The 13,323-nt window shown below is 46.8% G+C and overlaps 1 protein-coding gene across 1 annotated transcript in view; it reads right to left on the bottom strand.

Moving 5' to 3' along the window:
- LOC111951359 (calcium/calmodulin-dependent protein kinase type 1D-like) overlaps positions 1–13,323 on the bottom strand; it is a 67,373-nt gene that overhangs the window by 8,889 nt on the left and 45,161 nt on the right. Inside the window, exons 3-5 of the mRNA XM_070434720.1 lie at positions 4,545–4,683; positions 3,874–4,000; positions 1,026–1,101 (exon numbers count right to left, since the gene is read on the bottom strand). Of these exons, the coding sequence (XP_070290821.1) occupies positions 1,026–1,101; positions 3,874–4,000; positions 4,545–4,683 (342 nt within the window). The remainder of the gene's footprint in view (positions 1–1,025; positions 1,102–3,873; positions 4,001–4,544; positions 4,684–13,323) is intronic.

The following is a 13,323-nucleotide window of genomic DNA, read 5'->3' on the forward strand; positions in this document are numbered from 1 at the left end:
TGTTTCTCAGACATTTATTTCTCCTCCCTCACATGTGTAGAGGTGACAGGAGGGCGCACACACACACACACACACACGCACACACACACACACACACACACACACACACACCTCTAAGGACCCTAGTGACACCTAGTGATCCGTATATCCAAAGCTGTGTAAGCATGGAGAGTTACATAACAACTACATCAATAAACGAACAGAGATGGATAAACAGGTGAAAATAGAGAACAGAAGGATGTCTGAGCTATTTGGGCGGGAGAAAGAACAAGGGAAGAGGAGAAGGGTGAGAGAGAGAACCAGAGGGCAGAGCCTGCTTTGCACATCACAGAGCTCATCTTGCGACAAACCATTGAGAGCCAAGAACAACACAGAAAGGGAGAGAGGAGCAAAATTGAGGAACGTTTTCAGTGGATGAGGAAGATTTGCACTGATGCTCTAACGACTGAGGTAAGGCACACCTTTCTCTCGTTCTCACAGCCTTTATTGTTCTATTACCCCTATTCACCCTGTCCCTAACCCTGAACTCTAACCCCTAAACACACTTCTGGAACTCAGTCAGCGAGAGCTGAAACACACACAGCACTAAATCTGCTCTGACTCAGAGATTGTCCACACACAGACAGAGGGGTGAAAGACAAATGAAAAACAAAAGAGACATGTTGAAAAGTCTGTTTTTTCTCCTCAGAAGCACTCTGTCCATACATGGTGATTGAGCAGAGCAGAGTGTAGCAGACTAACATCTGGGTCTGATGAAAGGAAAGAGAGAGGTATGATGTTGTGTCATTCTCCATTAATGGCCATTACAAAACACACAAACATCCACGCACACACACAATAAGTCAAACTTGTGTGAACTTGTGAAATGCATCTGCACTCTAGAAGACATGAAAATCACAGAGTGACCAAGGATCCAAACCAAGGCCCTCAATATAAAGCTGTGAATTCTGCCCTCATGGCATTGACTGGGTATGGGAACACATAGCATGTCTGTAGGAGTTGTACAATAGACTGTAGATACTTACAGGATGTATGCAATGACTCCGATGGACCAGCAGTCCACTGCCTTACTGTAGGGCTTCTGAGCAAGAACTTCTGGAGCTGAGAGAGACACAGAGAGAGATATGTGACTTTGATTACATAACTGGAGACAGTCAGAGATGGAGAGAGACGGACACAGAGACATGTTCTCCACCCCTGGAATTTACCGCCTGCTGTCGAGCCTAGAGCTGGCGAGCTCATCACTACATCAGAGGCCGTGGCCACCACCCTATGGGCGCTTAATGAGACGAACAGAAAGCATTGTCCAGAACCTACCGTGCATACAGCCCCAAGCCAAAATAGAATGAGTCACAAAACGGGTCGCAAACAGAACATGTCGAGAGAATGAGGGTACATACAGATCACAGGGAACCGACGTCAACACAACAAGTGCACAGTCGCGTCGCATGCGGAGACTTACACAGCACGTCAGCTCATCACGCATGTGCGTACCATGTGTGTGTGCACACAGAGGCTCAAATTGTTATATCTTCTTCAATTTTGCTGGCTTGAGCGTGTGTGTTCACGATATCTTCTCTAGACAATAATGGAGATTGTGTGTGTGTGTGTTTGTACACGTATGTGTATGCCGTGTTGTCGCTCTCACTGAGGTGGGCTTTCCAAACACAGAGTCTGGTCTTGAATTCAGCCAGGACGGCTACCTCGGGCTAATTTCATAACTCAGGATGTCAGGCTTCTCATGCCACTAATCATGCCGGACCTGTATATTTGTAGCTTTTAATGCGAACCAGTTCACATGTTACAGCCTTTTCTAGAAATGGTAAAAGGCTACAGCAAGATGGGGAACGGGAGGGATTATGTGGGGGACAAAACTGCATGTGGCACGGTCATCCTGATGAGATTGTGGTGATATGGGAGGGAGCGAGGCGAAGGTCGCAGACACACTTTCCAATGTATTTAAACCATAAGGTGTTGTCTTAGCCGTGGCCCTAACCAGTACACGTCATCTTTCTGATGGTAACTAAACAAGTCTCTGCCTAGACATGACTTTGCATTGGATGTAGAGGCGGTGGCAGGGGAGACGGCCCAGTCTGAAAGACATGCGAAGCATGACTGAGTTCTTCAGTGTGTCTGACTACCAGAGGCACGTCCTATTGTCGTCAACATGGATCGAAGGAATCTTCCAGCATGTGGTCGGCCTACCAGGAGGGATCCCGATCTTACACCGATCAAGCATGAATGAGTTCTCAAGTGTATGACTACACGAGTGCACCGTGTCCCTACACGTTCCAACAATTGTGGTGAGTCCTTCAAAAGGTGCACTGACTACAGAGAGGGCACCGTCTCCTACTACGTCCAATCGGGGGGAATGATCGAAGTCCTTCTTACCAGTTGTGTCTGACTTCCAGAGGCCACACCGTCCTACACGTCTAACATGATGAATCTGCTCAGAGTGTCTGACTACCAGAGGCACCGTCCTACCACGTCAACATGCATTGAGTCTTCAGAGTGTCTGACTACCAGAGGCACCGTCCTACACGTCAACATGACATGAGTCTTCAGAGTGTCTGACTCCAGAGCACCGTCCTACACGGTCAATAACATGAGATGAGTCTTCAGTGTGTCTGACTACCAAGAGGCACCTGCGTCCTATTTTCAGCGTCAAATGTATGAGTCTTCAGTGTCTGACTAACAGAGGCACCGTCCCTAACGACTACACGTAACATGATGAGTCTGTCAGTGTGTCTGCTATACCAGCAGCACCCAGTCCACACGTCATAAGATGAGCTTCGTTATCAGTGTGTCTGACTACCAGAGGCATCCCGTCGCCTCAAACCTACACGTCACATGATGAGTCTTCAGTGTTTGACTACCGAGGCACCGTCCTACACGTCAACATGATGAGTCTTCAGTGTTCTGACTACCAGAGCACCGTCCTACACGTCACATGATGAGTCTTCAGTGTGTCTGACTCCCAGAGGCACCGTCCTACACGTCAACATGATGAGTCTTCAGTGTGTCTGACTACAGAGGCACCGTCCTACACGTCAACATGATGAGTCTTCAGAGTGTCTGACTACCAGAGGCACCGTCCTACACGTCAACATGAATGGAGTTCTTCAGTGTGTCTGACTACCAGAGGCACCGTCCTACACGTCAACATGATGAGTCTTCAGAGTGTCTGACTACCAGAGGCACCGTCCTACACGTCAACATGAAAGGTTCTGTCATGGAAATAATGTAAAACATATATGTCGCTCACACACACTCCGCCGAGACAAAAAGCATACACACAGTGTGTGAGCGACATATATGTTTTACATTATTTCCATGACAGAACCTTTCATGTTGACGTGTAGGACAGTGGGATGCAGTATATAAATCCCCATGTCTGGCACAGGGATGGCAGTCGTCTGGCGCGTAGTGCATTGCAGTAGAGCCCCCCGCCATGTTGGCTGTCTGACTCAGTCGCTCTGTTAAAAAGGGGAACGCAGGCGACTGGGGGCAGGGTCTGTCAGCGTGTGATAAGACCTTCTTACTCCAGAGGCAGGATGTCTGTGTGTGTGAGCGGCACACAGATGCGCCCTCTCCCATTGCAGACACATAATTAAAGCAGTGTGATTTTCCCTACAGTATACTATATTATAAAGAGTGTCACTGTAAAGCACAGTGATGGCATCCCACTCAGTAAGAGTGAACACAACGTAGCATACTACTTTTGGAAAGGATGGTAGCTTAAAAACCTAAAAGGCGTTCATTTGCTTCCAGTATTAACATTTCAGTAGCTGACGACACAAGGTATATTAACATGTGGCATTAACTTCTAAGTCAGGATATTTAAGATTAAGGGGTGGGGGAGGCATCTCTTACCCACGTATCCCGGCGTGCCGCACGCGGTCGACATGACGTCCCCGCTGCCCTCCATCTTGGACAGACCAAAGTCACTGATCATGATCTTAGACTCGTCCTGGGGGTTAAAATACAGCAGGTTCTCTGGCTGGGGAGAGAGGACGGAGGGAGAGAGAGAGAGAGAGAGAGAGAGAGATGGAGCAATAGATTGTGATTAACACGCTCCCTCTATCACTCAAACTGAGCTCTCCCATCCTTTGATCTCTTTACTTACATACATACCCTGAACAGACTGTAGATATAAAATCGTAATAATTTGTTAGGTAGTCTATAACCGACCACACAATACAGTTATGTTGCTGTCTGCTTTATGAGGCCGTATGACCGTACTCCTCTCTCTCAGGGGATTCCGCTCTGTGGTATATTTCCCAGAAGCCACTGCGTGTTGTGACCCGCTGAGTGGCCTAAATCACAAACGCATGCTGCACCTCATCACTGCAATGAAGCATGGTCCATAAAACACAAGTGATCCGCACATGTCGAGATGCAGGGGAGAGTAGACAGGGTTTTTGTGTGTGTGTGTTTCAGTGTGTGTGTTTCAGTGTGATTGTGTGTGTGTGTTTCAGTGTGATTGTGTGTGTGTGTGTGAGTGAGAGGAGGGAGGGGAGTGCAAGCTTGTGTGTCACCATCACCTTCAGGTCTCTGTGGACGATGCCCAACTTGTGGAGGTATTCGACAGCGTCTAGCACCTGTCTGATGAGCGTACTGGCATCTTTCTCTGTGTAGAACCCCTTCTCCACGATACGGTCAAACAACTCACCTCCCGACACTCTGTAGACACAGACAGAGAGGGGGTCAGTAAACGAGGTAAGTAAAACAGATGTGCACACACGCAGACACACATCTGGAGGGAACCTGTTATGAGACAGATCCACTGAGACTTAATTTATGAGCTACACAAATCTGCTTCCATTCAACTGTGTGTGTGTGTGTGTGTTTACCCCACAGTGTGGAGTGCTTTGACCCATTCCAACCCTCTGTGCCACTAAACTTAAACCTTCATGATCCATACTATCACAACCAATCAAAGTGCACCATACAGTCTAAAACTAACTGTATAGGGAAAACTGTAGCAGAGAGACAGGACAGGAGATGGGAGGGATACAAAATCTAAAAGAAACTGAGAAAAAGGTGCCTCATTTTTCTCGACCATAGATTCACACCGTGGAGGATAGTTAAGCTTCAGAGCGCGTGTGGGTGTGTGTGTGTGTGTCAGACAGTGCCCTTGCTGTTTTACAGGTTTGTTTTTGTTTTAAGACTCTTAGCCAGATTATGTTTTTTTTTAAAGTGCCAGAACAGCCACAGGCCAGAAGCTGAATATCCCAGAACTTTCCTCAGTCCTCAACAGCTAGCTGGCACAAGGCAGTATAGATGGCTGCTAAGCCCTGATCTAAGGACAGATTTGTAGTCTGTCCGGCCGTCCCTTATGGTTATGGAAAGGGTAAACTGATCCTGGGTCTGCCACTAGCAGAACAGCTCAGTGCACTGGTCATTAGCTTAGTGGCACTTCCCTGTATGTGAGCAGGGTGTCGTCACTGCGTAGCACTGCAGAGAACCTATGTAACACTGTAGGTCTGTCGGGGTAAAGCATCTTTCTGTCACATTCCACCACAAGGGGGAGTAGCCAACCACTCATCTCTAATAGTGCCACACTCCGTAAAGACTAGTTCTGAGGGAGGAAGGGAGGAGATAGGGGTACATTTTTTAAATTTTAAGTCAAATTACTCTATATTAGGTTTAACATGCTTTAGAACGAAGAGATACATTAAAATGCCTGGTATGTACGGTAAGAACATTAAAGAGGTAGAATCTGTCTCTTATGACTGGTCTCTCTTGGTATTGACAAGCACAATATGGAAACAACGGAGGAAGGACATTTTGCATTTCCATAGGTACACAGCTCCCTCTCCTGGTTCCTGTATTGACCCCATCGACTGTTTCTGTTTTCTCGCGCTCTCATGTTTGACATGTCCCCTGAAGGCATCTGGCTGCAGTCCTTCTATAAACACTATATTGATAACCTGACAGCTGACCTTCAATAGAATGTCATGCCATGTCACGCCAAGGGCTACCAGGAATCAGCGGTGACAACAAGTACTGTTTTGATCCATTGATGTTAGTACTCTCATATTGACCCAATAAAGTCCCTCCCTCCCTCTCTGTGGAGGGAGTGTTTGGGAGGCAGATGTACTGTGCCTTGTTCCTCAGTACTGAGTTGACAGATTGTGCAGCAGGAGCCTGAGGGGCTGCTCCTCTCCTCTGATCCCCATGGGGGAGCTGTAACCATGATCATTACTGGTATTCATATTAACACACACACACTGACCCGTTTAACAGCCTCAACTAGATCTCTTATTGTCTTCTAGTTACTCTCTGAACCTAAATACTGATCTTGGATCAGCTTAAATCAATCTCAATTCTAACCTTAACCGCCATAAGATAAACATAACTATCAATATAAAATAATAACCTATATACTACACAAGACGAACCAGGTTCACTGCACCTCTCGTTGCTGCACTGAGGGAGATTGATGGAGAATGAGCATAGGGTCAAATATATTTATTTCTCTCTAAAACTGCAGAGATTTGCATTGGATGAATATTGAATACACAAACAAAACAGCACATGCACATGCACACACACGGGTGCACACATTGGCGGAGTGAGTGTGAATCTGGGGGCATCGTCACAGTGACAGATCAAATAAGAGCATGAAGAAAGTTACATTCTAATGAAGTTTCTGAAAAAAGGAGATAAGAAATTAATTGCTAATCCGCTCCGCTCTCTCTTGCCCTTTCTCTCCTTCCTCCCTCTCTCTATCCCCATGCTCCATCTCTCCCTTTCTCTTCTCTCTCTCTCTCCCCATGCTCCATCTCTCCCTTTCTCTTCTCTCTCTCCCCACGCTCCATCTCCCTTTCTCTTCTCTCGCTCTCTCTCTCTTCTCTGCCAACAGTGACTTGTTCATTTTTCCAGCCGAGACGAGCGTGGCAGGGAATGACAAGCAAAAGGCTAAGCTGACAACACACATACACATTGGCTGGACATAACGGTGTGGTAGTGACGGAGGAGATGGGCCACCATCCTGCAGCGTTGCGTAACCATTTGCGTAGGGAGACCATGGCAATCAGACAGGAGCCAAATCTACTTCCCTTTCAATACACACACACGCACACCATACTGTAGTCACACACACACTAATTGTGCACACATACTCACACACTCTATTGTCTTTCAATTTGTTCTCACTCGCTTCTGTATCGTTCTTTCTTGCAATCTCTGTCCCGTTCTCCATCCCTTTCTCTTCCTTCACCCCCCCTGTCAGAACAGTATCAAGTCGTCCCATTATCTGAGTGTATTCTGAGCTTAACAGTGGCCCTGTGTGCTCCTGTGTAGTTGTCTGGCTCAGCAGTGCAGTGCAGTGCAGGAATAGGCAGGTAGATTCAGCCGTGGGATGATTTTTGTCGTAGAGGATGGTCGGGGGGCCGGAACATAATTATAATAATTGATGCACTGCAAATTAACCACAACTAAGCCCCAAAAAATAGATTATTACAATAAAATAACAATAATTTCATACCTTGATTACATTGACACACGATCACATCTCTTTAATTCGTGGGAATACACATTTTTAGCTGAACTCCTGGTGAAGTTTACAGTATTTGTTTGACCAAAAACTAAAAATCCCGCGGCCCTTGTTTGCCGACCTGCTGTAGTTGGTTCCTACAGTAACGGTAGTGGTGTGAATGGTGTTGCTGCACCCTGCTTGTAGTGGTTCCTTATAGGTAAGGTAGTGGTGTGAAGGTGTTACTGACCCTGCTGTTAAGTGGTTCCTACAGTAAGTAGTGGTGTGTAAGGTGTTCGCTGACCCTGCTGTTAGTGGTTCCTACAGTAACGGTATGTGGTGTGAAGTGTTTTACTGACCCTGCCTGTAGTGGTTCCTACAGTAAGGGTAGTGTGTGAAGGTGTGTACTGACCCTGCTTAGTTGGTTTCCTACAGTAAGGTAGTGGTGATAGAAGGTGTTGCGACCCTGCTGTAGTGGCATTCCTCTACAGTAAAGGTTAATGTCAGTGTGGAACGGTAGTTGCTGACCCGCTGATAGTTTGGTTCCTATAGTAAGGTAGTGTGTGAAAGGTGTTGCTGACCCCGCTGTAGTGGTTCCTACAGTAGGTAGTGGGTGAAGTGTTCTGACCCTGCTTGTAGTGGTTCTTACAGTAAGTAGTGGTGTGAAAGTGTTTACGACCCTGCAGTAGTGGTTCCTTACAGTTAAGTAAGTGGTGAAGGTGTTACTAGACCCCTGCTGTAGTGGATTCCTACAGTAAGCGTAGTGGCTTGTCAGGGTAATGGTGTTGCTGACCCTGCTGTAGTGGTTCTACAGAGGTATGGTAAGGTGTAGTAGTGCGTTCCTACAGTTTAGGAGTGTGAAGGGTGTTGCTGACCCGCTGTAGTGGTTCCTACAGTAAGTAGTTAGTGAAGTGAGAGCAGACCCGTGTACCCTGTTTGACTACCCAAGCTTGTAGTGGTCACTTATACTAGTAAAGTAGTGGTATTGTGAAGGTGTTTAACTGACCACCTGCTTGTAGATGGTCTCTCTACAGCTAAGGGTAGTGGTCTGGTTGAAGGTGTTACTGACCGCTGCCTGTAGTAGGTTCGCGTCACCATGTCAACGGTTAAGTGGTGTGAAAGGTTGTTGACTGGACCCCTGCTGTAGTGGTTCCTTACCGTCAGAAATGTAGTGGTGTGAAGGTTTACTGACCCCGCTGTAGGTGGTTTCCTACAGTAAGAGTGAGTGTGAAGTGAAGGTTTACTGACCCTGCCATGTTAGTGGTTCCTACATAAGGTATGGTGTATGAAGCGGTTGGTTACTTGACCCCTGCTGTAGTGCGTCTTCCTACCAGTAAAAGATGCTAGTGGTTGAAGGTGTTACTGTACCACTGCGTGTAGTGGTTCCTACATGCTAACCTAGGGTTAGTGGCTGTGAAGGTGTTGATCTAAGACCCTGTCTGAGTTAGTGGTTCCATTGAGCAAGTAAGGTAGGTGTGTAAGGTTTTGTTATGTACCCTGCTGTTAAGTGGTTCCGTGCAGTAAGGTAGTGTGTGAAGTGTTGCTGACCCTGCTGTGAGTGGTTCCTAATATCCTACAGTGTTGAAGTGTAGGATTGCTTATCGGTATAAGTAACGGGTGTGTGAACTAGGGTATCTCCCATGCTGTTAGTTTGGTTCCTACAGTAAGGTAGTGTGTCGAGGTTTTATTACCCCGGTTGTCCTAGTAGTAGGTTTGAGTAAAAAAAAGGTGTTCTGACCCTCGCTGTAGTGGTCCTGACAGTAAGGCTAGTATGTGATTGTCTGAGGTGTTCGTCTGAACCGCTGTTAGTGTTCCTGTCACAGTCAAGGTAGTGGTGTGAAGGTGTTCTGACCCTGCCTGTAGTGGTCTCACTATCAATAGGTAGTGGTTGAAGGTGTTTACTGAGTCTCCCGGTTGTAGTAGTGGTTCCATACAGTAGAGTAGGTTTGGATGGAAGGTGTTTACTGACCAACTGCTGTATGTGGTTCCTACAGTAAGTAGTGTTGAAGTTATTCACCCGTGTAGTTCTACAAAATGGGTGTGAAGGTGTTATGACCCCGCTGTATGGTTCCATACCAGTAGGTAGGGTGGGGATGCGAGGTGTGCTGACCCTGTTGGTCTGTAGCGTCACCACTTACAGTTAACGGTAGATGGTTGTTAATAGGCTGTTAACGACCCGCTGTATGTGTTCCTACAGTAAGGTAGTGGTGTGAAGGTGTTACTGACCCTGCTTGTTAGTGGTCTTCCTACAGTAAGTAGTGGTGTTAACGTAGTTAGCTTGCTCCTGCTGTATGCGTTCCTACAGTAATGGTAGTGGTCGTGAACGGTTGTTATCTACCCATCCTTAGTTGGTTCTACAGTAGGTTATTGGGCAGTTAGAAGGTGTTGCTGACCCTCCGGCTGTAGTGGTTCCTCAGTAAGGTAGAGTGGTTGTGAAGTTGTGTTGCTGACCCTGTGTATGGACGCTACAGTAGAGGTTGTGAGAAGGTGTGACTTGACCACCCCGCTTTCGGTGGGTTCCTACAGTAAGGTACGTTGTGTGTACGAAGGATAGTTTTACTGACCAATGCTGTAGTGGTTCCCTAGTTAATTGTGTAGTGGTGTGAAGGTGTTGACTGACCCTGCTGTACGGTGGTCTTCCCTTACAGGTATCAAGGATAGTGTCGTAGTGACGGTAGTTACTGACCCCGCTGTAGGGTTCCTACAGTAAGGTAGTGGTGTTGAAGGTTTTGCTGACCCTGCTGTAGTGGTTCCTACAGTAAGGTAGTGGTGTGAAGGTGTTGCTGACCCTGGGCTGTATTGTGGTTCCGCAGTTAGGTAGTGTGTGAAGGTGTTTTAACAGTAACACTCACAAGCCTGTGGTGAAGGCCTCTGCTTCGTAGAACAGATCTGACTGTACAACTGTTTGTTTAACTCACATGGTTTGTGTTGTTGGGGAGAAAAAGAACATAGCCGTGTTTTGTATTTCTGTAAAAACACTACGCACTTTTACAACCCTTTATCAATTAATTAGGCACGGACTGAGTTCGAAAAGGTTCAAGGCTTGCTCTCGTCTAGATTTGTTTTTCGCCTCTCTGTCTTCTGCCTGCTTTGCTTTCTCTTGTCTCCCCTTCAAATCCCTCCTCTGTGTTCTTGGGCTTCACTTCTTCCAGTTTTGGCTTGTCACTCATATTACCAATTCATCCTAAAAGCAATCTTCCTTGATACATTGTACCCACTGATGATATTCTGAATTCAATCTTCATTCTCTTCTCTTCTCCCCCCGCCCTCTCATCACCACTTCCATTCTGCCCTCTCATACCTTTCTTTCTCTCCCTCATTTATTTGAACAGGATTGGATGTATCAGCCATGTGGTGATGACATGGTTGTAGATCACTGTAGACAGCAGCTCTTCATCCAACCAGAGATGGAAGCGTCACACCAGACCCAACTAACTAATCACAGCTAGATCGGACGACATGACAACCTCCGAGCACAGATGCCGTTAAACCAAACCCGACGTATCAAACTCAGAGCCAAGTTAAATCAGATATGTCAATCAGACAAGTACATGTATATCAGACCTGACGTGTCAAACTCAGAGAAAAGTTTAATCAGACCACACCTGTCAACATCTGAGGATGATTCATATCCAGGCAAGATCACAGGGGGCTGGTAAAGACGGCAGACCTGGTCCAACGTTCCTACTCGGAGGTGACGCTTGATACACGGATGATAGGTACCGACTCAGAGCTCAGATGAGTACTGCGATCCCTACCTGCTGAGGTGTTATTCCTGGTTCTACCAAGTTAAGCCCTGTCATAAGTGGAGTGAGGTGACCTTTCACCTCTGTATCCGTGGTAACAGAGCCTGATATGAGAAGGTGCCTTGCTGCAGAAGAGACAGGGGAGAATCATTTCACACCTGCTGCAGGTGAAGGGAGAGGTAAGGGGTATAGGTGAGAGGAGGGGTGAGAGGTGGGGAGGAGAGATGAGGTGTGAGGGGGGAGGAGAACAGGGGTGAGATTGAAGAAAGGAGAAGAGAGAGACATGAGGGGAGGATGAGAGGCAGAAGACTGAAGTGAAAGACGGTTCTGATGGGTGGGTGTTTTCCTCCTCTGTTCTCAATTCAACAGCCTGTTAGCACTGAAACTAATAACATTAAGTGTGCCGTGACTCAGCAATAAACAAAACAAAATGATCAAAGTTAAGAACTGCTCTACTTTCCTGCACACACACTTACATAACTCACAACACATTTTAATCCATAACTCACACGCCCTCCTCCGCAGACTGATATAACTCCAGCTGATTAATGTGGCCAGGAGTGCATAGTGGCACGTTAGCCTTGCTGTAACGTTAGAGTAACGTTATGTAAACGTTAGCTGAGCGCTACGAGCCAGGTCCCATTCCCTTTCCTGTAGACAGTCTTAATGGAAGTCTAATTGGAGTAATGAGGGCTTATAAAGTGTGTGTATGTGTGTAAGCTAAAACCGTCACCCCCTGCCCCATTCCTCAGTGCTGAGTCAGTCTGAGGGTACGGCAGGTCAGGTCAGGTCAGGTCAGGTCAGGTCAGGTCAGGTCGACAGACAGACAGACAGACAGACAGACAGATGGGGACTAGCTGACACAACTTAAAAGACAGACAGAAAGACAGCACAGACGACAGACCTGAGCAGTACGAAACAAGACAGATCAAGACAGTCAGACAGACAGACAGTACTAGACCAGAACAGAGAAGACTAGAGCAGACGACAGACAGATCAGACAGACAATGAGACCGACAGACAGAAGACGTTGGTGGGGGACGATGGGTGGTTGTCTTCATAATTGAAAATTAATATTACTAAGTTGTTGTTAGAATCAGGACAGACGCACAGACAGACAGACAGGAAGCAGACAGACCAGAGACGACAGGAAGACAGACAGAAGACAGACAGACAGACAGAAACAGACAGACGAACAGACAGCGCGACAGACACGACAGCAGACAGACACGGACAGACACGAGAACAGACAGACAGACAGACATGACAGACAGACAGATGAGCAGAGAAGAGGAGAGAGAGAGAGGAGGAGAGAGAAAACTATACGAGCTAGCGGCATGATCAGGTAGAGGTGGTTTTGAATGGAGAAGATAGCGCAGAGAACAGAGAGAGAAGTTACAGTGCTGATTCCAGCAGTAGATAGGTGGTTGGAAACACTCTCATATAGTCTTAACATGCTACTTGTTCTCATGATTGAATTTCTGGAGGGCCGAAAACGAGGACAAATGTTAGTTATATTAAGTCTGTACAACTATAACCTTTGAAACAGCTTATAATCCCGACTATTACACCTCTTATACCTCAGTTCTTAGAGTCTAGCCTCTCAAACACTTACTAAACATAAAGCTCTTTCTCTTCTCCGTCTCTCCCTCCATCCAGCACATCCAATGCCGCCAACCATATTCAGGCTGTCATGGTATGGTAATTGCATGGTAACTGCTCATGGTGAAGTGTGTAATTTACACACGGGACATGCTTGTGCTGTGTGGTGGTGGTCATGTGTGCTTGTGTGTCTTCTGTATGCAATGTGTGCCACTGACCATTTGGCCGATGATGTATTGGCAAGGGAATAATACTGTACACACTGGGGCGCACACACAAGGAAGCGTGAGCGGTGGGGAGGTTCAGTTACACATTAGGACGTGTGTGAGATCTCTGAGCCTCGTAGCAGCGGGTGGACGGGTAGAGATATGAGTCATGGAATTGTCTGAGGAGAGATGGCCTGGATGAAAACCAAGGGAGAGATAGTGTGTTTTAAAGCTCTTCCGTGGGGATTCATGGAGGGTAAGAGGCAGATGGGAATCCTCAGAGTAGAGT

Source organism: Salvelinus sp. IW2-2015, linkage group LG24, assembly GCF_002910315.2.
Source record: "Salvelinus sp. IW2-2015 linkage group LG24, ASM291031v2, whole genome shotgun sequence".
NCBI classification, from domain to species: domain Eukaryota; kingdom Metazoa; phylum Chordata; class Actinopteri; order Salmoniformes; family Salmonidae; genus Salvelinus; species Salvelinus sp. IW2-2015.